We start from the raw sequence: 24,158 nt of genomic DNA on the forward strand, positions 1-24,158 counted from the left end.
CCAGGACGGCGCTGGGTTCCCACCAGGTTCTTCCTGGGGCTCCCCCAGCCTCCCCGTCCCTCGGAGGGGACTCCTGTCCGTCACACCCTCTCGCCCACCTCTCCACCGCCTGGTGGGGCATTAATGCTTCTTTTTGCAGACACACTGTATTTTTTTAGAGCAGTTCTAGGCTCCCAGCACATTTGGGAGGAAGGGCCAGAGATTCCCTGAGAACCCCCTCTCCCCCACGCGCGGCCTCCCCGTGGCGATGCCCAGCACAGGGCCAGGCCGTTAGGGTTGCCCCGGGCCACTCCTGGGTGCACCCTGTGGGTCCCAGCACACACTTGGGGACGTGAGTCCGCCGCTGCGCACCTTGGACTGGCGTCCACACCAGAACCTGAGTCTGTTTCCCGCCGTGTGTCCCATGCGGTCAGGGGCTCCTCCATCCCGCCTGCAAGCCGGGGCGCTTGGAGCTCAGGACATCTGTGCCGATGGGACGAGCATCGGACCACCGGGGCGACTGAAACCGGGCAGACTGGGGGTCCGCACGCTGATTTCTGGGGAAGCCTGCTAGACGCCGTCCCGCCGGCTTTCTCTCCAGCCACCCCGTGTCTCCTGGGGGTCCCTTCCCACAGTTAGGGGGCTCCATCCCTGTGCATGGGGTGCTCCGATTCTGGGGTCAGCCGTGGGCTTCTAGACTGCGGGTGACCTAACGCTGTTGCCACCACCGGGGTCTTGGGCCGTTTCCTGAGTGCCTGCTGTCGTCCGTGTGTGCCATCGTGCTTGCTGTCCAGAGAATCGAAGCGGCCGCGTCCTGGGCTGACATTGGGGTGACGGGCGCAGGGAGAGAACAGGGCAGGGCTGGGTTGGACGGGCCCCCACGAAACGGCGACCTGAGCCGAAGTGAAGGCAGGTGCCCGGGCTGGTGCCTCTGCCACCCTCGGGGAGCCACCAGCGTATCCACGGCGTGGCCCACGCCAGGGCCCAGAGGGCCAAGGCCGGCAGCAGGTCGGGGGATGAAGACCAGCGCCCGGGCGCCCGCTTCCCTCCCCGGGGCTGCAGTGAGGGCAGAGGTGCAGGGGAGGGGGTGTCTCCCTCCCCCCCACCCCATGCACATCAGGGGTGCACTTGGGGGATGGCCAGGCCCATGGGTGCCCAGCTAGGGAAGAGCGCAGCCAAGGGGGTGGTGCAGGCTCGGCGAGGCCAGGCTCGGGGGAGGAGCGGCGGCCTGCCTGGGCCAGGGGCTCCCCATGTGCGGCCTCGGGAGCGGCCTTGGGTCCCCAGGCAGCAGGAGCCCCTCGCGCTGGGGCCCCTGCCAGGTGCCGCTTCTCTGCAGGAGCTGCCCCCGAACCTAGACGAGCTCCTGCTGCCGGCCGAGGCTGACTTTGCTCAGGACCTGTACGTCGTCGGCGTCCAGGAGGGCTGCTCGGACAGGTAGGGCTGCGCGCCCCTCTCCCGCCACTGCCGCCACCCCGCCCCACGTCTCAGCCGCGCTGGTGCACCCGGGTCCCTGTGAACAGTGGCGCCAGTCGGGCCTTTGGGGCTGAAGCTGCTGTGGCCCGAGACCCCCGTGTGGGGCGAGACGTGGGCCGTGGCCGAGCCTGGGCTGAACCGGGATCGTTTTCTTCTCCAACGGGGACTCATAGAATTTAGAAGGAATGAGGTTCATCTTCTTGTAAATAAAGAGCTGCTCCAAGAGATAGTGGGGGCAGGGGCACAGCGCAGTGCGGTCCCGCGGGCTCCAGCCCAGGCTGTGCAAGACGTCACTCGCCTCTCTTGGGTCTGCCTGCGGCCCGGGCTGTGTTGCCAGTTTACCTGCTGGGGGGTGGGGGCAGGGCCCCTGCAGCACACGGGCCGCAGCGTGAGGCCTGGCCAGAGCGGAGGGGCCCCGACTGCACCAGGCCCTGCGGGGAAGGTGGCCTCCCTCCTGCCCCCCGGCTCTTATCAGGGGTCGGGGACCCAGCCTGTCACCGGGGATGCAGGAGGAAGCGGGCCTCGCAGGGAGGCCCTGGGCTCCCCGTCGTGCTGCGCGACCACCGTGCCCCTCCCCGCAGGCGGGAGTGGGAGACGAGGTTGCAGGAGACGCTGGGCCCCCACTACGTCATGCTGTACTCGGCGGCCCACGGGGCGCTCTACATGTCTGTGCTCATCCGCAGGGACCTCATCTGGTTCTGCTCTGGTAGGCGGCCCCGGGGGCCGGACGTGCGCGTGGGGGGCGGGCGGTGTGGCGGCGTGGGGCCTTCGGGGCTGCATCCGGCCCGGTCAACCCTGCTCCCTCTGTGCAGAGGTGGAGAGCTCCACGGTGACCACGCGCATCGTGTCGCAGATCAAAACCAAGGGGGCCCTGGGCGTCAGCTTCACCTTTTTCGGCACCTCCCTCCTCTTCGTCACGTCCCACTTCACCTGTAAGTCCCTCCCCTGGACCCCCAGAGCTCCTGGTGGCGAGGGTCACGGTGCAGACGCCGTGCGATTAGAGCTTGCTGGGGTTGCGGGGGTCTGCCCCCGACGGACCCCCAGGCGTCCAGCCCTGGGCTCCGAAACCTGCCTCTGGAGAGGGCCCCCGACGCTGTCCTTGCAGCTGGAGACGGGAAGGTGGGCGAGCGGCTGGTGGACTACAGCAAGACCGTCCAGGGCCTGGCGCTGCCCAAGAATGTGCCGGACACCAGCCCCTACCGCTCTGACGCCGGTGAGCTGCTTTACCTTCCCCCAAAGACGAGGTGGCTTCTGCCTTGTTCTCTGGAGGGTTAGTGGAGACGGGCTGTTCAGAGCTTTTGAGAATCGAGGTCAGAAAAGTCTGGAAAGTCGCTTGCTGACCGAAGCAAGGCCTGGCGCCTGCTCCCTGAGTCGTGACCCGTGACCGCGTGAACCCAGAAAGCTGTGGACGCGCCCCACCCCCCCGCCCCAGCCCTGAGCCCCAGCAGCGTCGTGGGCCACCACCTGCTTCCCAGGGAGCCCCGGCCTTGCGGTGGGAGTGAGGAGCGCGGGGGGCACTGGGCTCATGCGCTTTTCCACCCGCTAACGCACCAGCGGACGTCACCTCCCGCTTCGACGGGGTCTTCTGGTTCGGAGACTTCAACTTCCGCCTGAGCGGCGGGCGGGCGGCCGTGGAAGCCATCCTGAAGCAGGACCCGGGCGCCAGCGTGCAGGCCCTGCTGCAGCACGACCAGCTCACGCGGGAGATGAAGAGAGGTGAGGCGGGGAGAGCAGCCGCCCGGCCAGGAGGGACCCCGGGGGGGCGGGGGCGACCCTGGGCTCCAAGCCGCGGCTCTGAGGTGGGGGCTCTGCCCGTCCCAGGGTCCATCTTCAAGGGCTTCCAGGAGCCGTACATCCACTTCCTGCCGACGTACAAGTTCGACGTCGGGAAGGACTCGTATGATACCACTTCCAAGCAGAGGACCCCTTCGTACACGGTGAGCCGCCCGCAGGGCTGGGGGAGCGTGGGGGCCGGGCCTCCTGGGGGCCTTCGACACGGGGACTCGTTCAAGGGCAGCCGACGCGAGGCAAGCCGGTCCAGCCCGGCAGCCAGACGGCCCCTGGAACCCTTCCCACAGGACCGCATCATGTATAGGAGCCGCCACAGGGACGACATCTGTCCCGTCAAGTACTCCTCCTGCCCCGGGATCAGGACGTCCGACCACCGCCCCGTGTATGGCCTGTTCCGGGTCAGAGTGAGGCCGGGGAGAGACAAGTCAGTACCACCCCTCACTCCTGGGCCCTGGGGGGGTGGGCACAGGGGGTGCTGCCTGGGAGCACGGCCTGGTCTCCTGTGTCCTGATGCCCCAAGGGGAGCAGGGTTCCAGCCGCCCTGCGTGGAGATGGCTGGACTACAGCAAGACCGTCCAGGGCCTGGCGCTGCCCAAGAATGTGCCGGACACCAGCCCCTACCGCTCTGACGCCGGTGAGCTGCTTTACCTTCCCCCAAAGACGAGGTGGCTTCTGCCTTGTTCTCTGGAGGGTTAGTGGAGACGGGCTGTTCAGAGCTTTTGAGAATCGAGGTCAGAAAAGTCTGGAAAGTCGCTTGCTGACCGAAGCAAGGCCTGGCGCCTGCTCCCTGAGTCGTGACCCGTGACCGCGTGAACCCAGAAAGCTGTGGACGCGCCCCACCCCCCCGCCCCAGCCCTGAGCCCCAGCAGCGTCGTGGGCCACCACCTGCTTCCCAGGGAGCCCCGGCCTTGCGGTGGGAGTGAGGAGCGCGGGGGGCACTGGGCTCATGCGCTTTTCCACCCGCTAACGCACCAGCGGACGTCACCTCCCGCTTCGACGGGGTCTTCTGGTTCGGAGACTTCAACTTCCGCCTGAGCGGCGGGCGGGCGGCCGTGGAAGCCATCCTGAAGCAGGACCCGGGCGCCAGCGTGCAGGCCCTGCTGCAGCACGACCAGCTCACGCGGGAGATGAAGAGAGGTGAGGCGGGGAGAGCAGCCGCCCGGCCAGGAGGGACCCCGGGGGGGCGGGGGCGACCCTGGGCTCCAAGCCGCGGCTCTGAGGTGGGGGCTCTGCCCGTCCCAGGGTCCATCTTCAAGGGCTTCCAGGAGCCGTACATCCACTTCCTGCCGACGTACAAGTTCGACGTCGGGAAGGACTCGTATGATACCACTTCCAAGCAGAGGACCCCTTCGTACACGGTGAGCCGCCCGCAGGGCTGGGGGAGCGTGGGGGCCGGGCCTCCTGGGGGCCTTCGACACGGGGACTCGTTCAAGGGCAGCCGACGCGAGGCAAGCCGGTCCAGCCCGGCAGCCAGACGGCCCCTGGAACCCTTCCCACAGGACCGCATCATGTATAGGAGCCGCCACAGGGACGACATCTGTCCCGTCAAGTACTCCTCCTGCCCCGGGATCAGGACGTCCGACCACCGCCCCGTGTATGGCCTGTTCCGGGTCAGAGTGAGGCCGGGGAGAGACAAGTCAGTACCACCCCTCACTCCTGGGCCCTGGGGGGGTGGGCACAGGGGGTGCTGCCTGGGAGCACGGCCTGGTCTCCTGTGTCCTGATGCCCCAAGGGGAGCAGGGTTCCAGCCGCCCTGCGTGGAGATGGCTGGCGTAGGTTGTCTGAAGCAGGTGTCAGGCGAGCGACACGCCAGAGGGTGGGGACCTCACCCGGACCCCTGGAAGAGCCAGTGACAGCTGGGGTTGTCCTAGAGCTGCTGCGAGGCAGGCCTGGCACAGGCAGGAGGGAGCCATTCCCCTGGCTCACGGCGCTGTGCTGCGGCTGTGCTGCCAGTCGGGGCAGCCGCGGGGACCCAGGCCTCGGCCATCCCCCCCACCACCACCACCACGTGCCGCCCGCAGCAAACGCCCGAGTACAGAGGCCAGGAGGATGGTGCCCTCCTGATGGCTCTTTCCTCCCCAGCATCCCGCTAGCTGCCGGCAAGTTTGACCGAGAACTGTACCTGATAGGAATTAAGAGACGGATTTCCAGAGAGATCCAGAGACAGCAGGCGCTGAAGAGCCAGCACTCCAGCGCCATCTGTACCGTCTCTTGAGGAAATTTGCCGAAGGAGGACTGGTCACCTGCAACCCGGGAGGGTATCTGACCCAGGAACCCGGGAAGACGGAGGAGGCTGCCGTCCGGGACGCTGATGAACCGCTGCTGGGGGCTGCCCGCTCCTCTGCGAGAGCCCGACGGGAGGCCCCAGGCCCGGCGCCGCCGCTGGGACAGAACCGCACGCCCCCATGGCGCTTCCCTCTCTCAGGGCGGCTTCCCCGCACGGCGGCCACTGTCGGTGGGAAACCCCGGACTGGCCGTGAGCAGCTCGTGTGCCCTGAAGCCAGCGGCAGAGCCCGCGTGCGGGCCAGGCACCCTGACCTCCTTTATGTCTGCACGTCTGGATCTGCAGCCTCCCGGCAGCCTCTCAAACCCAAACCAGGAGCTGCCCTTCCTCGTCTGAGCGCCAGGCACGCCGCCGGGGGTCTGGTGACCCTGGGCCTCTGTTCCCACGGCACGCGCTAGGACCGAGCTGAGGCTGGAATGAGGACGGCCGGCCGGCGGTTCAGGCCCAGGAGACCACCTGCTTCTCCTCTCCCGGTCCATCTGGGTCCATTTGCTTAGGTAACGTTAGCCACGAGCGGCATTAACGTTAAGTGGTGCGTTTCCTGGGTCTGAGAAGCCGCTGGAAGCTTGGAATGTCACACCTTGCCAGCCCAGGCCGGCCCCCACCAGCCTGGATGTCTTGTTTTCTTAAAGGGTTTAGGGTGCGTTATTGCTTTGTCTCTTAATCCATCTCGTAAACAAAAGAACTTAGGCTTTGAATGTGGGAACATCTAGGGGCATTCAATCTAGTCTTTATTTATTTTTCCATATTTATATTTTTAAATAAATGCATCTATTGGACCTTAAACTCTTCCTGGCCAAAGACTGAGTCCTAGAGAGCAGCAGTCTGTTGCAGCGCTCTCGTAAGGAGAGGCTGTCACGCTCCAAAGCAGGAAGCTCGGTCTCTCCCGGCCCCTGTGCTGTGCTCCTGTGCCCCCGCCCACTGCCCCCAGGTAAGTGTCCGCTGAGAAAGGGCTTTTAGGGAACAGTGAACACTTCAGACTTGAGTGAATCGTGTCAGTGATGTAAAGCCAACTCCCACGGATACTGTCATCAAACTTTTATTCGCCTCCGCTTCCAGAACATGGAGTGTGAATTCTAAAGCAATACACGTGCAACCTCTCGATGCAAACGGGAGAAGCCCCACTAATGAGGCGGCGCAGCTCATCCGTCTGGTTTCAAGAAGCTCTTCAGCTTGTGTATATAAAACTCTGCTCAAAGAATATGTGCCGTCGAGCTTTGAGTCAATTAACAGAAAATCTCTTTTGTTACAAAGGTTTTTGTGGTAACAGGGCCCGAAATGAGTAGGGTTTTATGGATTCTTTCTAGGCGTTTTCTCTGACCCAAATCACGGAGAAGAGAGAGTTAAGGCGACACTGACGTGTATTAGTTTGGCTTGACGCTGGGCTTCGTGTCCTCGAGGAGGGGTCACTGCGTACATCTCATGGGTCCGAAGTGAAACAGCTGACTTAGTGTGAGAGCCATCACAGACTTTAGATGAATGGGCTTTCACTTGGACGGTTAGGTTGAAATTCAAATTAACACAAATGAAATCGACCAGGGTCTGGAAAACAAGCCTCATAAAGAATTGTGAAATACGACCGAGTGTGAGGGTGGTTTTTAAAATCTGTCTCTCGTTCTCTCCAACGCGCTGAGTCCTGCCACAGGCCACAGGCCAGCCAGTCCCCAAGGGCCAGACTCGGCGTGGGCGCCAACGAAGGCGCACGCGGGGCTCTGGGAACAGCAGGGACAGCGCGTAGAGTAGGCGGGGGCTGAAAGGGTGGAGGGAAGGCCCCCAAGTGAATGGGGCGGTGGGGGGTAGAGGGGGAGGAGAGAGGGAGGGGTGGGTGTCCAGGAGGTAAGAAAGCCCAGGTGAGCGCCAGCTCCCACAAGAGGTACCTGGGCCTGGCTGGGAGCAGCTCCCAGGACGCCTCGCACTCCCGCGCTCCCTCCCAGCCAGCCCAGTCACCACAGGGCGTTCCTAACAACTGGAATCCACGCCTTTGGCCCGCTTGCCATGAGCCTGGGGCTCCCACCCAGCGGACTGGAGCAGAGCAGGCGAAGGGGCGCAGACACCTCCCACCTGGGCCAGGGCAGGTGTGCAGTAAAGGGATGGAAATAAAGGGACAGCAGGCCCCGGCAAGATGAACGGACGTGACAAGTGACGCCGAAACGTTTATTTGATGGCCTCTGATCACCCCTCCCTCTCCCAGCTGGACAGCTGGGGCTGCGCTTAGCGTTTCAAAAGATACGGCCTGGAGACGACTCTTCGCCACAAAGCTTTGTGGCCCGGCTCTGTGCAACCCTCTGGCGGCCAGGAAGCCGCCCTCTGAACCACGGCAGCGTCAGAAGGACCCACGGCAGCCAGTGCAGGTGCCCAGGCCCTGCAGGGCCCTGTCACCGAAGCCCCCTGAGCCTGCAGGGCCCCGCACGCAGCCTCAGTCCTCCCGCCTTTCAAGCCCACCTCCCCCGCCCCGAGCTCCCCACCTCTGAAATCAGGGCCTTACTATTGAGGGCAAGAGGCTACCCCTCACCGGTCAAGCTGGATGGTGCATCACCCCGGGACCCTCAAGGTGCCGGCATGGGTGGTCCTGACCTCCCGGACGCAGGCGGGCTGATGGGCCCAGGGGCCTCAGAGGAGAGGTCAGGCCTCGCCCGCTCAACGACTACCGGCCTCGGGGAACCGCGCAGTCCCCCACCTGCCGAAACCCCTGGGGAAGCAGGAAGACTAGTCCGGCTTGACCCCGGCCGGCTGCCCCAGCCTCCCTGCGCTTCCCCTGGTTTCCAGCTGCAGTGGTGGGGAGCAATCTTTATTCCACTGACTGGCACGTCCAATTCTGAAGGAATTCACGTTTAGGAAAAGTCCCACAGTCTGCACCGTCTGGGAACGTCTGCCCTAAAGTCACCCCAAAGAAACGCGTGTGGACGGTGCTGCTGCGGCGCCTCTACCGGAAGAGCCGATACGTCCTGGGCAGGCGCCCGTCCTTATTCGCCAGTGCCGCCTGGACGTGCTCGTACGCCGGCAGATCGCTCAGGTCCCCCAGGGCGGCCACTGCGGGCTTCCTGCGGAGCATTGCAGAAGCAACTCTCTTGATGTCCTCTGGCTTCACATCGCCTGGCACGGGGAAGAGAGGCGTCAGGTGAACACCCGACCCCGCGTGGACCCCACTCCTCTCCACGCCGTGGCTGTGGTCCTGAACAGAGGGGTCCCCAACCTGCCACCGCCTCCCCACCTGCGGACGAGGGATGCTGAGGCCCCCAGAGGGTCCAAGCGCAGCCACGTGTGGACTGCACGGTGAGTTTCTTAGTAAATGAGCAAGTGTCAATTTCAATTGCATTAGGACGTGCCCATCCCAACAGGAGTTAACGTAATTAATTAAAAAAGAAAAAAACCCCTCAGCTGTGAGTTACCTACATGGCGAGTCTGCAGGGAGGGCAAAACCAAAGCCTCAGCACTGCGTGGACGAAGGGTGAGGTCAGAACGTGGGGGGCCGAGGGGCTGCACACGTGGCCCAGCCTTGGAGGAGGGAACCACACCCCTGGGAACTTATTTTCTACAGAAGACGAGGCCTCAGGGAGACCAGGTACTGTCATACTCGAGGGTCTGAGGGGCTGTGCATGGGCGGGGCAAGCGCAGTCCTCAGCAGGACTCCAAACCCAGCAGACGCCTGGGGGCCATGTCAGCTTCCCCCTGGGCGACTCGGCCCCACAGAGCAGTAGGCAGAGCCCTTCTGGGGTTGCGGACCCTTTGGGAATCTGACAAAGCTAAGATTAACCTGTCCCCCAGAGAGTCACAAGCAAGTACAGCTTGGCATCCTGAACTGGAGGCTCAGGGCCTCCTGAAGACCGCTCACAGGGGGCCACGGACTCCTGCCACGAGCCCCGGGGCAGCGCTGCTGGAGCTGGTGTCGCCACGCACAGCACGGCACCAGGCCACGCATTTTCCACCCACTTTCCCATTGAATCTGCGTTGAAACCTGTAGGGGTCGCGAGAGGCCCCTTCATTAGGGGGCCCAAAGCTGGAGTCACACAGGGAAGGCGCTCCACCGGCGCTGGCGGGGCCGGGAAGCAGACCTGGGACAGGACAAGGCTTGGGGTGCGGTCCTGCGGGGGCCACCCCGCCCTGGGCCCGGGACTCACGGATGAGTGTGCACAGCTCGTGGGGCAGCTTCCTGGAGCGGGTGGCCAGCACCTGCCTCCCCACGTCCTCGAAGATGACGGGCCTGGCCTCCAGGTTCATCATGAGCATGGACATGAGCTGCGTCTTGGCCCGCTCCAGCTCCACCTGCGGGGTCACGTGGCTCAGTCCCTGGGCTCACGCCCGTCTCCCAGCCAATTGCGAACAGCCCAGCCAGCAGAGGGGCTGACGGACATGTCCTGGCGAAGCTTACCCAGGGCTAAATAAGGGAACACGGCCCCCCGTGCCTGGGCTCGCGGCCCAAGTCACCAGCAGATCCCGCCATGTTTCCACCTCTGTGCTTTCTGGGTCACGGCTGGAACTACACTAATAGGGCCTTTACCACATTCGAAATAAGGGAGAAGCGTGTGCTTCCCTGGAGTTCTTGAGTTTACACTTTGCCATATGCAGCATGAGCAGGGAAGAACACCGAACACCCAAACTCCAGGACCCCAGAGCTGGCCACACACTGAAATCACAAGGAAAACAAACTCAACGCCGGCTCTGGGGCTCCCCGCAAATCCCGGAGCAGGGTCCTGTCAGCTATGTTCACCACGCTCCCCAGGAAATCTGCAGGAGCCAGCTCAAGCTACCAGCTCTGTATCTGGGGCCAAGTTTAAGACTGCAGCTCCAGTAAGTTCCATTCCTGAAGCCCAGCCTAGAGTGCAAGGGCAGAGACGGGGGCACTGGTGAGAGGTGCAGGCTGCCCACCGGGGAGCTCTCAGGCCTGGAGAACAGGTGCTGGAAAACACCTCAGCCGCCTAGAGTCTGTGTGTCTTTTAAGTAAAATAACTCCTGATTTAACACACGTCTTGATCACTTTTGCAAGTTCGAGGAAATAATTTTTATCTCAAGCTGCCTTCACGTTAGAGAAAAACACTTTTTCTAGCAGAATGCTAATGGAACCACCACATGTAAATTTTTAAACACGTTTTTATTTTTAAAATAACGCTTCTTTTTCTGATTAAAAAGGGAGTATGCGGTTACTGCAGAAAACATGGATCGTGCAGAAGAGAAGGCCCGAGGTGAAACACACCCACCGACCCCTAGCAGGCGCACACGCTGGGCTTCTCTGCTGCTGTGTGCATGTGTATGTGCCTGTGCATGTGCACACACGTGTTTGGGCACACCTCCACGTGTAGCGTGTATATAGAATCTGATTATTGGTGCCAGTTCTGATCCAGGAAAAAAAGCAAGACTTCTACACACGCGTGGTATGATAAAAAGTAAATGAAAAAAATGAGGGAACAAAATCTCAAAACATAAACCAGAGCCAGGAAAGAGCTAGAAAAATGCCCTGCATGACCCGCTCATTCTGCTCAACGCTGCTCCAATGTACCCTTTTACAGAAGGACACAGGGCAGGCACAAGAGGCACGGGCTCGGTCAGAGCAAGCAGACCTGGCGCTGGGGGGCTTCTCAGCATCAAGACCAGGGAGGACGGGCTCCCACGGGGCCAGGTCTGGGTCACCCCGGGGCTGTGCTGTCCTGGCTGGGATGCTGGTGGTGTGGGCACAGAGCACGGGCCCTCTGCCGGCCACCCCTACACCACGTTCTCTACCTATCGAACACTGCAAGGATGTTGGAAATGGCTCCGAGCCCTACTTACCACATCCACAGTTCCAGCCATTAAAACAAACTCTCTCGTGATGATTTCCACCATTTCTCGAACCTGTAAGAGAGCGTGGAGCAGGAGAGCATGATCTCAGCCCGGCAGCCTTCGTCCCCCAGTTCCTGCAGTGAAGGAGGCCTGGCCCTCACCTGTCTGGGGTCAGCGCTGGCGTGAATGCACAGGAGGCCTGTGTCCTCGTAGCTGTGGTGGTAGGAGGTCGCGTTGTACATCCAGTGGTGCCTGTGAGGGACGTGGGGAGAGGGACACCAGGAAGGTTTCAAGGCCCCAGAGCACATGCTCGGCTGGACCGGTGGCCCCAACGCAGCGGGTGAGGGCACCCAACCCACCTGTTGAGCACGTTGAGGTAGAGCCTGGTGAACATGCCCTTGCCAGGCCCGCCGGCCGAGAAGGAGCCGCCACCGCCCATCATCATATTCAGCACAGCGAAAGGGAGGAAGTCCCCCTCCTGCGGCAGACAGATGGCAGAGCTCAGCCTGGGCTGAGCCCGCGCAGGTGTGACACCCGCTCCAGGACTCCCTGCCTGAGCCGCCCAGGACTCACCAAGAAGGAACAGCTCTCCAGGCCAATCATGATGTGCGTGAGCTCGGGAAACGGGGTGGGGCCCAGGCTGACACTGGACATGTCCCTTTCCAGCTGGAACCAAGAAGAATGCACTCAGTGAAAGACGCATGCACTCAGTTAAAGACCACCAGGCCTCACACACTTCTCAGGTCAGGTGGTATATAAACAGGTCTACAGAAACCGTACACCAACGTCAGGAAACCCCTCGAGAGGCGCGAGCCAGCCGAGCCTCCAGCCCAGGTGGAACTCGGCTCTAACAGGAACACGCGTTAAGGTGAAGCCTGATTAAGGTGAACCTAACACCTTCAGGACAAACACAAGGTCGATCACACTGAAAAACGAAGTCAAAGAAAGCGTACGCAACCCGAGATCATGGCTTTACCGTGACGATGCCCCCAGTGTACTGAGCCACCGATCCGTCCACGTGCGCGGCCGCCCCACTGCCCCAGGCAGGGCGGGTGCCCAGCAGGTAATTCCTGGCGCATTCCACCAGCTGCTCGTGCCCCACCCCCACCCCGGCCAGCACCATGCGGTCCGGGGTGTAGTAGTTTCTCAGGTAGGAATGAAGCACCGATCGGTCGATCTTTGCTATGTTCTCCGTAGGGCAGAGACGGTGGAGGCCAACTGTGTTTTCCCTGTAAGCAGCCTTGGTAAAGGAAGCAAGAAAAACACAAGTGACAAAGAGAACACAGCCAGGCCTCCCCAGGCTAGCCGGGGCTGCAGCGACCCCCTGCCCGATGGGAAAAGCCCACCCGCTGCTTGTTTCAGCTCCCGTTTGGCAGGAGCAGCTTTGTGTTTACAAAAATAGTAAAATCTCCCTCTCCAGAAGAAAAATTCGTAAGAAACGTAAAATAACACCTCATCGCTCCACAGCCCTCGTCACCGTGAGGATCAGAAAGTTTAAAACACGCATAGCTAACAAATTCAGAAATTAAAAATGTTCTGCAAGGTGGCATCAGGCAGGTGAACGACCCCCGCCGAGCCCGGGGTCAGGGGGCGAGGCCGTGGAGGTGGCCTGCGTGTCCATTGCACCTCGTGAATCATCTCGGTGAGAAGGGGCTCCGGGTCGGGCCGCATGCCGAGGTCCTCCAGCTCAAACCGGACAGCCATACGCGTCAGCTCGATTTCTTCATCTGCAGAGAACCAGAGACGAGGCTCAGCTGGAGGCCGCCCCGACTCTGGGTCGCTGAGCGGGGCCCAGTGTCGTTCATTGGCAGGCACGGGCAGAGCCTCCTCTGCCTTCCTCTGCGGCAGAGCTGGGGGGCACTAGTACGAGCGACGGGGAGAGTGCCCTGCAGGCCGGGACCAACTGTATGAACTGGGCCTCCTCCGCTCTGCCTGGAAGCAGCCACCTGGCCCCGCTCCGAGCCGCGGCTTCCTCCCCGTACGAGGCGCTGAGGTCCAGACACAGAGGCACAGACCAATGGCGGGGGTGTGTTTCATCAGGTAACTGGAACCAGCGCCAGAAAGATCGTAATACGGAACCGTAGCCTGGGAACCCCAAGGCCAGGCTGCTGTGAAACACAGCGCAGCTAGACTGGCCTGGTCCACTCCTAGGAGGGAGCTTGAAGTCCTGCCATTTGCAAGGCTGAGGAAGGGAATGGGGACAGAGACACAGAAACTTCTGGTAGCGCGTCAGTCAGGGTGTTTAAACACCGTCTGAGATGCTTTTCTGAAATGAAAGAACCATTTCGCTACAAACGTCAAAGGACACAGAGGGAAGTGTCCAAGTATTCAGTATCAAGGACGTTTCTAACCGTGAGCGTTGTTTCCAGTGACCCCCTGCTGACTGTCACTGGTGGGTGGGCCCAAGCCTCCATAACACAGCGCCCCTCCCCGGGGCAGTGCATCAACACACCTCCCAGCACTGCCCTCCACCCCAGCACCCCTCAAGCAGCCCGAACGCACACCTGTTAGCCTGGGGTGCAGGACCACGTCTGCCAGCAAGCCAACCACCGTGTCCAGGCCTTTAGAATCTGCAGACACAGCATACATGGTGGTGTCTCTGGAAAAACCAACAAGACCAACGTCGGGGGCACTAAGGTCATGACAGGTGTATGCTGGGATGGCAGGGGAGGCGGCTACATCTTTCTGCGTCGAGGGTCAGCACACACCTGGGGCTTTTTCCCCTTTCCCATCTTACAGTGTAAACTCTTAGCAGACAAGAACCACAGCTGTGCACAGGCTACTCGCTGGAGTGGAAGACATTGTCCAGCCCTACTGGAGAGGCAGCTGGGTGGTTTTCACCAGCACAAGCCCCCTCTGAGGCTACTCGTGTCATCCTGCGCTGAGTGTCCGCTAGGCGAACTGTCCACACGGGCGCATGCCTGGCCTTAGACGGCTGGGAGACAGAGACTGATTCTAACAGTAGCTCACAGCACGAGGCACTGTGATCAGACAGGCGCACTGAGGCAGGGAAGGCGCAGAAGTGACAACCACAGAGCCACAAGGGCTGCACGGTCAGGCCAGAGCCCACGCAGAGCGGGCCCGGCTGCCACGTGGAGAGGAGGGAGCCCTGGAGGGGAGGCGTGGCCACCAGGGCCTCTGCAGGGAAGGGGCCATTCTCAGCGGGAAAGTACTGTAGGACCACGTGCGAGAGCGGCAGGAACGCGAGTCTGAGCTGAGCATTAGCTGGCTGCACTGGGGCAGAACACAGGCCTGCCTGACCAGAGAAAGGGGCTCCCCGGGGAGACGGAGGATGAGATTTTTCACAAGAACACAGCCAACCAGTCTGGCTTTCATTCATGGGCAGCCGGGAGCCACAAGTTTCTGAACAGACCTTTTTTTGAACATGTGAACATGCTGCCTCCATGTCAACTCTAATTCTTGGCATTTAACCTATGTTCTCTCTCTAATTTTTTTAGCATTCAGATCGAAATAACCAACCACTTAAAAAAAGTGTGATCTGGGACTTCCCTGGCGGTCCAGTGGTTAGGACTCTGTGCTTCCACTGCAGGGGCCCGGGTTCGATCCCTGGTCGGGGAACTAAGATCCCGCATGCCACCCGGTGTGGACCAGAAAAAAAAAAAAAAAAAAAAAGGTGATCTCCGGCTGCCCATCTCACATTGCCCAGAACAGCGGTTTCCAAAACATCTCCGCAACAGGAGAGGCCACAACAGTGAGAGGCCCGCATACTGAAAAAAAAAAAAAAAAAAAAAAAGGGGGGGGGACCAAAAAAAAAAAAAAAAAAAAAAAGTGTGATCTCTGTCTGCTCATCTCACATTGCCCAGAACAGAGCTTTCCAAAACATGCCCCACACTGGGCAGACAAACACCACCTGCCTTTGTCCACTGCACCCCTATCCCATCTGTGCCCCAGCTGCCTATTTAACCCTCCCCACCCCAAACCGACCACTGCCTCTTCCAGGCTGAGCCTCTGCACCTGCTATCCCCTGGGTCTGAGCCACGGCCACCCGTTATTCCACCTGGCAGGCGCCTTCAAGCAGCAGCCCCGAGGCTGAGTTGCCTACCGTTCCCTTCCTGACCTCCCCCACGCTCCCACCACCCTCGGCCCCTGGCTCCTGCAGCTACCACCTGTGGTGCAGCCCTCTGCCCAATCTGTGAGCATCCTGGGGACAGGCCTGCTCTGCATCCCCAGTGGCCAGCCAGCAGCCTGGCTCGAATGACAGGGGAGGCTTGGCCCTCGGAGCACAAGCCTCTGTGTAAGTGTTGCCACCCACCCAACCCTCCACCCGAGTCTCTGCCTGGACCAGGGCTCACTTCTCACCATTCACCTCCATGGCCTCGCCAATGGGAGGGGCTCAGGGGGACTCTGACCAAGGATGAGGACAGTCCACATGATAAAAGATGCGTCTGTACGTGAAAGCTGGCGTACCTTGATGTCTGGCAGTCACAAATACCCCCGTGCTTCTCCAAGGTAAGCAGAATTTCATCTTTGCTGTCAAATCGATCAGTAGACTAGGAAAAATGAATAAGAGAACCTACATAAGCCATGCAGAACAACCTCCAGAATACAGTTTTTAAGAAAAAAATTTACTTTTGTTTTCAGAACACATTAAATCAAGTCATCTTTTAACTTAAAAACCTTAATTAGTATCGACTTGGCAACTTAAACATTTATTAAAATATCCACTTTAGAAAAGCAAACCTTGACAGATTCTTCCCAAGTATAGTCTCAAAAATCACAAGTTGGACACTGACCGAAAATGCCAATTTTTCCAAAAAATGAGCAATTCCACTGAGATGTTTTGCTTCATATCTTGATCCAGAGTTAATAAGAACTGGCAATAAAAATAAAGTTGACAGGTTAAATCAGATATTCAAAACAGAAGATTTAATCAAGACAAACCTTTTAAAATTGTGAATATGACCAAACAGCCAGATTTAAACACATGAGAATGACAAGTACGTATATTACCTTGATTCTGAAGGTTTTCACAGCTATATACGTACGTCAGTATCTACAAAATTACCTACTTTATATCTCTGGTAGAAAACTTTTAGGATAACAGAAAGGTAGAAAGAAGGAAACAAAACGCACCACCAGGAGAGCCACCGTTCATACTCTGGTTACTAAATTTTCAGATTCTACGCCATGCTTTTTCACTCAGGATACAATTCAGGAACGATGCCCTAAGTACAACTAACAGTCAACTAAAGTGTGTACATATTACAACAAACAGGGCCACCCACAATGCTACCGACAGTACTTACTTCCTACTGTACAAAACTGTCCAAACTTATTTTGGGACGCCACACGAAGCCCATTCTCCAGTGTGGTGACTTTGGTTTCAAACTTTTCTTGTCCATCAACTGTAGCAAAAACAGGCTTGGGTACTCCGGGCAAGGGGGAAGAGAGGGGGACGCTGGTATAGGCACCGCCACTACTGAACTGCCTGTATGCAGGGGCTCCAAACCTGAAACACAGAAATCGGCCCAGGTACAATACAACTGAGATGATGGGACCTGTGGTGACCACCTAGGTGCAGTTATTTGTATTTTGTGTGCATTTAAAAAATTAGCATCTCCTTATCTAGAGGACTGATTTCTACACGTCCCCAGAGACAACACAGAGGAGTGACCAAGAACACCACCGAGGTGTTCCCAGGGACATGCGGCAAGTTGGTTCAGGTCTTTAGGCCTCAAATGCCGCCTCCATGAAAAGAGGGTTAAATGGGTTAAGTCTGTTTCTACACACCGAGCACTTGGCCAAGCCCTGCCCTTCAACAGCCCCCTGGAGCCTAAGCAGAATCCACATCTCTTCACTGGGTCCCGAAGGCCTCTAACTCCCCCTCCAAACTCATCTGCTAGCCACACCCCGCCCCAGGTCCGGGTCCCACTGGCCAGTTGGCCCGTTCCCTGGACACACTGGGCTTATCATCCCCTCGCTGCTGTTCTCACGGTTCCCGGCCTGACCTGCCTTCCCCTGCACTGTTCCCCGTCCCTCGTCTCAGATGTCACCTCCTCGTAAGCTGCTCCTCCTCATTCCACCTGAAGTTAGTCTCTCCTGTTTCTTACCGCCGAAGGCGGCTTACTCCCTTTAAAGCTGACACTTTGGGCCTGAGACTGCCTGGACCCAGTGCCTGGTTTCTGTCCCCAACGCACCCAGGACCTCACAGCGAGGGATCAACACCCATCTGTCGCCTGAATGAAAGCGCCAGTGCGGGAAAAGGCCAGACATCCAGAGAACAGGGGACAGAGCACAGCAGTCAAGGACATGGCTCTGGCGACCACAGAACCCAGGCTTGCCGGCTCGGCCTCACAAGGGGGCACGCGGCCGGAAGGGGCCGGGGCGGAGATGACACGTGACCTCGGACGAGCACCACCACCACCACCACCACCACCACCCCCACCGACCGCCCGGGAGGAGAGGGCGGGACAGAGGCGGATGGGGCTCGGGACCTGAGCCCGGGGCGCCATGGGGGGAAGTGCCCCCGTCGCCTCGGGGACCGGGCGGGGGTCCCGCACTCCCAGCCAGCTTGCCGGGCGCCGCCCCTCGGCGTGGGGGAGCCAAAGGCGAAGCATCCAGAAGGGCGCGGGCCGCCCCAGCCCCCAGCCGATCCCCGGCCTGCCCTCGGCTCACCTCAGCCGCGAGCGGCCCCAAGACCCCGAGCCTCGCAGCAGCCGCGTCGCCACCAGCACCACAGCCGCCATCTTGAGTCACCGCCCACCGACTCTGTCTTCACTTCCTGTTCCGCCTCCGGCGCCCCGCCCCCCCGGCGCCGGCCCAAGGCGTTCGGGCTTGCGCTTCCGCTGCGCGGAGCAGAAGCAGCGGCCAGAGGCTCGGCGCAGCGGCCGAGAGGCGGGCGACTGGGGCGGTCGACTTGGGCCGCGGCCGGGGCGGAATCGGAGTCATGGAGCCGCCGCTGCCGGGCTAGGGAGGGCTGGCGCCGCGGGGCCCGCGGCGATGGCTGGCTACGCGCGTCGCCCCGGCGTCACCCCGCTGTCCCGGGCCCGGGGCCTCGTCATTCCGGACGGTGAGCGGGCGGGGGGCGGGCGGGGGTCAGCGGCCCGGCGTCCGCGCTGAGGCCCAGGTGAGGCGGGCGCACGGTGAAGTCGCTCTTGTTATTACAGCTCCCGCGTTCTATGAGCGCCGGTCTTGTCTCCCCCAGCTAGACTGCGAGCGCCCCCAAGCCAGGGACCTGGAGTCCCACTTCGGCATTCGGCCGACGTTTATGTGCTGTGTGCCCAGTCCGGTGCTAGCTTCCGTGGGACACACAGGTGAGAGACGAGCCTCAGGGACTCCCGGTGCCGGCACTACCTGTAGGTCCCGCGCGATAGCGCAACTCACCCCCGGCCCAACGGTGACCACTAGCCCCACCGTGCGCCGGGCGCTGGGAGTAGGAAACGTAAGTGGGTAGGAGTCCCGTCCCCTGGAGCTCACAGTCTCCTCTTGGAGAACCCCCTGCCGCCCCAGCCAGACAGTTCCAGTACACCGTGGCAAATGCCGGCATAGAGGTAGGCCCAGTGGCAACACAGGAAACCACCTTGCTCTCTCAGGTGGGAGGATGAGGGAACCTTCATCCAGTAGGCCAGGCTGAGAAACCAGGTGTAGCCATCCTCTGGTCGCCGCAGCTGGGCAGAGGCCATCTTTAGTTCATCCTAATTCTCCCCAAGCGGCTACACTGCCTGCCTGGGGTCCAGGGTGTTCAGGGAGCGTTTAGGTGGTTCTGTCAGGGTCTGAGAGCCAATGACAACCCACGAGGGCATTCAGGAGGCACCATAAGACGGAGGATGTGCACCTGCCCCACGGGGCATCAGACCTCTCGGGAGCTTTTTCAGAATCACAGATGCCAGGGCCCATGGATGTCAGACCATCTCCAGGGGCAGGAGCCCGGGGGCTTGTGCTTTGAAAGTTGCCCAGGCCGTAAGAACCACTGCAATAGAGACTGCATGTCAAAAAAAGTTGTGGTCATAAAGGCCTCCCATGATCACGGTGGGGTGATGATGTCTCTTTGCAGATTTTGGCTATGGAAAGGGGAAAGGCACTACGCACGGTCCATCAGGAGCCCAGAACACACACTTTGGAGGTACAGTAGTTCAGTAACCCTTTCTTTTTCTCTCCGTCCACGTCTCCACGTGCCAGGCACGTGCCCAGCAGCAGGGCTGTCAGTCTGACAGCATATAACTAGTACACCTGGAGCCCGAAAGAGCAGGTGGGGGTGGAGCCCCACAGTCGATCTTGACCCGCGGGTGGAGGGAAAGTGGGCACGGGGGCAGGAGAACCTGGGCATGAGGGATGGCAGGGGGTGGGAAGTCACACCTGAGGGGTCTGAGGAGACGGGCCAGGGTTACAGGAGCCAACGTCATACAGGGTTGGCACCTGGGCTTGGATCCCTGGTGGGCCAAAAGAGCCGCAGGGTGGTTGGTTGGGTACCGGGAGAGTGGGAAAGAGAAGGGAAAACTGGAGAGTGAGTGGGGAAAAGGCTGGAGGCAGAGCAGTGGTTCCTGACGTGGCTGCACATCCGCTCTGCCAGCCTCCGGCGTAGGCTGCGGCCCAAGCCCTTTGCATGGGAGTGGAGGCGCGTGGCAGCCTTAGATGTCCCCAGGTGGACCCCGTGGGCAGCAAGGTGCGGGGACTGAGGGGCTGGGACGAGAAGGAGAATTTAGAATGCCCGAGTTGGTCTGTTTTATCAGCCAGCTTTCTCATTTCCCAGTGTTGCTGAGGTCCGGTGGCAGGACGAGGGCAGTGTTCCCCATCTTAGATGGGGTCGTGTTCAGGAAAGAGCAAAGAATAGGGATGCGTTCCCTTTAAGGGCCTTCAGGAGACATTTCACACTTGTGACGTCTGTTATCTCAGGTGAGAAACCTGGAGATCTTGAAGAGGCAAATCCATTTTCCTTTAAAGAGTTTCTGAAAAGCAAGAACCTTGGCCTGTCGAAAGAGAACACTGACAGCAGAATTTATTCAAAGGTAAACCTAAGGCGTTGTTTGCAGCGACCTTAGATAGAAAACCCTTCTGGAGGCCGCCTCTCTTCTGACGTGCATGCAGTGTTGCTTCCCAGGAGGCTGGCCGAGGGCTGTGGGGCAAAGCGGGGCAGCTGCTGCTCCCGGTGGAGAAGCCGTGTGGCGCTCAGAGCCGTTTAGGTCCTTTCTGCCCCCCACCTTCCCGGTAGCCAAGATGGGCCTTTCTTCTTGTTCCAACGTCAGACGTCTAGGAAGAAGGGCCTGCGACGGCTCCGGAGCCTGAGCGTCGCCTCCCTGTCTTCTTCAGGAAGCCACGAGGCACTCGCTGGGACTCGGCCGCAGCTCCCCCACCTCCCAGGCCGTGGGGTGCGGCCTGGAGTATCAGCAGCCGTTTTTCGAAGACCTGACGGGGCCTGGCGACCTCCTGGACGAGGACGAGGACGAAGGGTGGGACGGGGCCTACCTGCCGTCTGCCGTGGAGCAGACCCACTCCTCCAGGGTCGCCACCAGCACGTCGCCCTGCAGCACCTATGTCTCCTTTTTTTCCAACCCGTCGGAGCTGGCGGGGCCCGAGTCTCTGCCTCCGTGCACGCTGAGCGACCCCGACTCCCGCGTCTCCCCAGCCGGGAGCCCCAGCACGGACTTCACAGTCCACGGAGAGTCTCTGGGGGACAGGCACCTTCGGACGCTGCAGATAAGTTACGAAGCAGTAAGTGAGGGGGGCTGTGCGTCGGCACCCTGGTCACGGCTCGTGTCTAAGCAGCATTCTTGGAGGAAGCCTGGAGCCCCCGGTGTCCCTGATGGCCTGGGGGGTGGGCTCCAAGGACAAGACAGCCTGTGGTCTGTCTGACCGGCGTGAGCGTAACCACCAAAGTCCTGCGGAGGGCTGTGAGGGGGCGTGAACTGGAGCAGAGGGAGACCCTCAACGTGCTGCCCCTCAGAAAAGGGTCCACCCCAGCTGGGGGCTCAGGGACAGCTTGCCCGGTGTCCTGAGGGCATTTGAAAAATTATAGTCACCTAAGAGTTACAAGATCTGAGTAAGACTGGAGTCTGTGACTGTAGTAGGCCTTTAGAAAGCAGAAACCTTTGTTTTTGGTTTTTCTCTGTACGTGGACTGTAGAGGGACTCTTGCAATGTTTTTGTTTGTCCAGAAGTTCCAGAGCCAAACAGCAGAAGTACACGTCCCTTTGCAGTGAGACACTGAGCTTCTAATACGGATTTTCCTTTTCTACAGCTGAAAGATGAAAATTCTAAGCTCAGAAGAAAGCTAACTGAGGTTCAGAACTTCTCTGAAACTCAAACAGAAATGTACGTAAGTTTTGAGTTAGGCTTGCAATTCAGATTATCTTCTGACCCTCAAAGAAACCAGTGCGAAAACGATAACAAAGTATCGGAGTTGGACTGTGCCTGGGTTTTTATCGTTTGTTTTTTAAAATTAGTTTATTTATTTGACTTATTTATTTTTGGCCGCGTTGGGTCTTCGTTGCTGCACGCAGGCTTCTCATTGCGGTGGCTTCTCTTGTTGCCGAGCACGGGCTCTAGGCGCGCGGGCTTCAGGGCTTCAGTAGTTGTGTGAGCGTGGGTTTTATTGCGTCAAACCCTCAGCATCAGGTACGTTTCTTATGTTCTGGGTAAAAGTGTGTTTCCAGCTCTGAGTTTGTTGCCTCACGGCTGTCCCTCCCAAGGTGCATTCTGAAACCTTGGGGTCTTGTGGTTTTTATTCGATCAATCCAATTAAAACTGCTCATAGTCTGGCATTCTTAGAATTAGTCAAGGTAGTAAGTAATCACCGGGGCTGTTTCCTTAACCAGGGTGAGGACGCTTGAGCGGAAGTTCGAAGCGAAAGTGATCCAGGAGAGTGGCTGCCGCGACCTGGGGCCGGCGGCACAGCAGGTGGAGCAGAGTCTGGAGCGCGTGGCTGTGAGCAGACTGGCGCCTGGCTCGCGGTGCGGGGCGGGCAGGGCCAGCCTGGCTGGACTGTCAGGTGTCTGCTGTGTCACTCCCTACAGGGCGCCGAGTCCTGTCCCGGGGGCACATGGGTCTGGGTGGGCCCAGGCAGGCCGGCAGGGAGCAGGGCCCCTCACGGTGGGCTGCCCAGCCATGGGGTGGGCCCGCCTGGCCGGGGCCGCCAGGTGAGGGAGGCGGACGGGGAGGGGGGGGGGATGAGTCCTGTGTCCATTTTACCACATCAGTGATGCCTTTTATTTTTTTTCTTTTTTTGTGGGGGGAGTAACAGAAACGGGCAGTGAAGGCAGAAAATCACATCCTAAAACTGAAACAGGAAATCAGCTTGCTCCAGGTAACTAGAGAGAGGGGTTTAAATGGTTCACATATTCGTGAATTCCAAAAAGGGCACCAAAGAATCTCTGCTGGGGTCTCCTCCCCTCCCCCTCCTGCCCCCCCCAGCAGACGAAGCACCCAAATCAGGACAGCGTGAGCTTTCCTCCCGGGCCTCCTGGTTGTGCCCAACAAGAGTGTCGAGGGCATCACTATACAGCGGGGGGGTGGCACGTGCACACCAGACGACAGGTGAGGTACCAGGGACAGCATCAGGCCCGTGTCCTTTAGGAGGCCTGCTCCATTTTACCATCAGTGATGCCTTTTATTTTTTTTCTTTTTTTGTGGGGGGAGTAACAGAAACGGGCAGTGAAGGCAGAAAATCACATCCTAAAACTGAAACAGGAAATCAGCTTGCTCCAGGTAACTAGAGAGAGGGGTTTAAATGGTTCACATATTCGTGAATTCCAAAAAGGGCACCAAAGAATCTCTGCTGGGGTCTCCTCCCCTCCCCCTCCTGCCCCCCCCAGCAGACGAAGCACCCAAATCAGGACAGCGTGAGCTTTCCTCCCGGGCCTCCTGGTTGTGCCCAACAAGAGTGTCGAGGGCATCACTATACAGCGGGGGGGTGGCACGTGCACACCAGACGACAGGTGAGGTACCAGGGACAGCATCAGGCCCGTGTCCTTTAGGAGGCCTGCTACCCCCCAGTTAGGAAAGAGCCATCCTCTTGTCGCCTCTACCTAGGGTGCCTTGTCTGGTTTCAGTCAGATGGCCTTTTAGCTGCTCTCCTGTTTAGCCAGGAAAAAGTCCTAACGCTGCCACGCCCGCCCCCCTACCCCCCACCCCGGTCCCAGGCGCAGGTCTCTAACCTCAAGCGCGAGAACGAAGCCCTGCGGTCAGGCCAGGGTGCCAGCCTGAGAGCCGTGAGGCAGAACACCGACGTGGCCCTGCAGAACCTCCGCGTTGTCATGAACAACACACATGCCTCCATCAAGTGAGTGCAGGGGCTGGAGGCGGGTGCTTAGCCGATGTTTCAAGCTGCAGCCTTGGGGGGGTGGGGCTCAGTGATCCTGTTCACCCCGCAGTCATATGACACATCCTTGGCAAGCAGGCCCTCCACGGTCCGCGGGGGGATAACCGTTCTCACCTGGGAGGCTTGAGGGTTAACGTCAGCCAGATCTGAATCACCTACAAGACACCAAGGTTTTGAGTGAAAAAGAATAATACTTTCCCTCTCATAAAAACACATAAACTTGTAGAAGGCCCAAGACATGCAGGGCACAGTGAGGCTCCTGGGAGGGGTCTGAGCTCAGCAGCAGCGGTATCCAGTCAGAGCCGCTGGTAGGGAAGCCCATCGGGTGTCCAGACACAGCCGTGGGTAGAGAAGCCCGTCTCATTTAAGTCCAGTACAAAGGGTCTCTTGAGACTGAATCTAAGATTTAAAAACTCTGCACTTGGGCTTCCCTGGTGGTGCAGTGGTTGAGAGTCCGCCTGCCGATGCAGGGGATACGGGTTCGTGTCCCGGTCTGGGAAGATCCCACGTGCCGTGGAGCGGCTGGGCCCGTGAGCTATGGCCGCTGAGCCTGCTCGTCCGGAGCCTGTGCTCCACAATGGGAGAGGCCGCAACAGTGAGAGGC

The 24,158-nt window shown here is 59.7% G+C and overlaps 3 protein-coding genes across 6 annotated transcripts in view; 2 read left to right on the top strand and 1 right to left on the bottom strand.

Moving 5' to 3' along the window:
• The window catches only part of INPP5E (inositol polyphosphate-5-phosphatase E), a 12,494-nt gene extending 7,036 nt beyond the window's left edge, over nt 1–5,458 (top strand). Inside the window, exons 5-12 of the mRNA XM_007459018.1 lie at nt 1,316–1,413; nt 2,034–2,158; nt 2,265–2,384; nt 2,558–2,665; nt 3,007–3,168; nt 3,274–3,389; nt 3,531–3,667; nt 5,326–5,458. Coding sequence (XP_007459080.1) covers nt 1,316–1,413; nt 2,034–2,158; nt 2,265–2,384; nt 2,558–2,665; nt 3,007–3,168; nt 3,274–3,389; nt 3,531–3,667; nt 5,326–5,458 — 999 coding nt within the window. The remainder of the gene's footprint in view (nt 1–1,315; nt 1,414–2,033; nt 2,159–2,264; nt 2,385–2,557; nt 2,666–3,006; nt 3,169–3,273; nt 3,390–3,530; nt 3,668–5,325) is intronic.
• Nucleotides 5,459–8,449: 2,991 nt separating this feature from the next.
• On the bottom strand, nt 8,450–18,084 carry PMPCA (peptidase, mitochondrial processing subunit alpha). 2 transcript variants are annotated; one of them, XM_007458974.1, is made up of 13 exons: nt 17,918–18,084; nt 16,549–16,751; nt 16,036–16,115; nt 15,710–15,792; nt 13,786–13,880; nt 12,908–13,008; nt 12,258–12,521; nt 11,855–11,947; nt 11,641–11,759; nt 11,443–11,533; nt 11,291–11,353; nt 9,646–9,790; nt 8,450–8,620 (listed from the first exon to the last, which is right to left on the bottom strand). In XM_007458974.1, exons 1-13 carry the CDS (start codon nt 17,986–17,988, stop codon nt 8,451–8,453), a joined length of 1,578 nt encoding a protein of 525 aa, XP_007459036.1. In that variant the 5' UTR covers nt 17,989–18,084; the 3' UTR covers nt 8,450. The 2 variants fall into 2 exon arrangements, with proteins under 2 accessions (XP_007459036.1, XP_007459037.1); XM_007458975.1 differs by lacking the exon at nt 13,786–13,880.
• A 15-nt stretch (nt 18,085–18,099) lies between these two features.
• The window catches only part of ENTR1 (endosome associated trafficking regulator 1), a 6,438-nt gene continuing 379 nt past the window's right edge, over nt 18,100–24,158 (top strand). The window contains exons 1-9 of one of the 3 annotated variants that reach the window (XM_007458976.1): nt 18,242–18,311; nt 18,409–18,555; nt 19,296–19,364; nt 20,135–20,247; nt 20,549–20,950; nt 21,476–21,549; nt 22,053–22,161; nt 22,478–22,540; nt 23,376–23,515. In XM_007458976.1, coding sequence (XP_007459038.1) covers nt 18,242–18,311; nt 18,409–18,555; nt 19,296–19,364; nt 20,135–20,247; nt 20,549–20,950; nt 21,476–21,549; nt 22,053–22,161; nt 22,478–22,540; nt 23,376–23,515 — 1,187 coding nt within the window. Of the gene's footprint in view, nt 18,312–18,408; nt 18,556–19,295; nt 19,365–20,134; nt 20,248–20,548; nt 20,951–21,475; nt 21,550–22,052; nt 22,162–22,477; nt 22,541–23,375; nt 23,516–24,158 lie in introns of all 3 variants that reach the window. The other 2 variants (XM_007458977.1, XM_007458978.1) reach the window with 2 other exon arrangements.

This window comes from Lipotes vexillifer, unplaced genomic scaffold (assembly GCF_000442215.2).
Source record: "Lipotes vexillifer unplaced genomic scaffold, Lipotes_vexillifer_v1.1 scaffold636, whole genome shotgun sequence".
In the NCBI taxonomy this organism is placed as follows: Eukaryota; Metazoa; Chordata; class Mammalia; order Artiodactyla; family Lipotidae; genus Lipotes; species Lipotes vexillifer.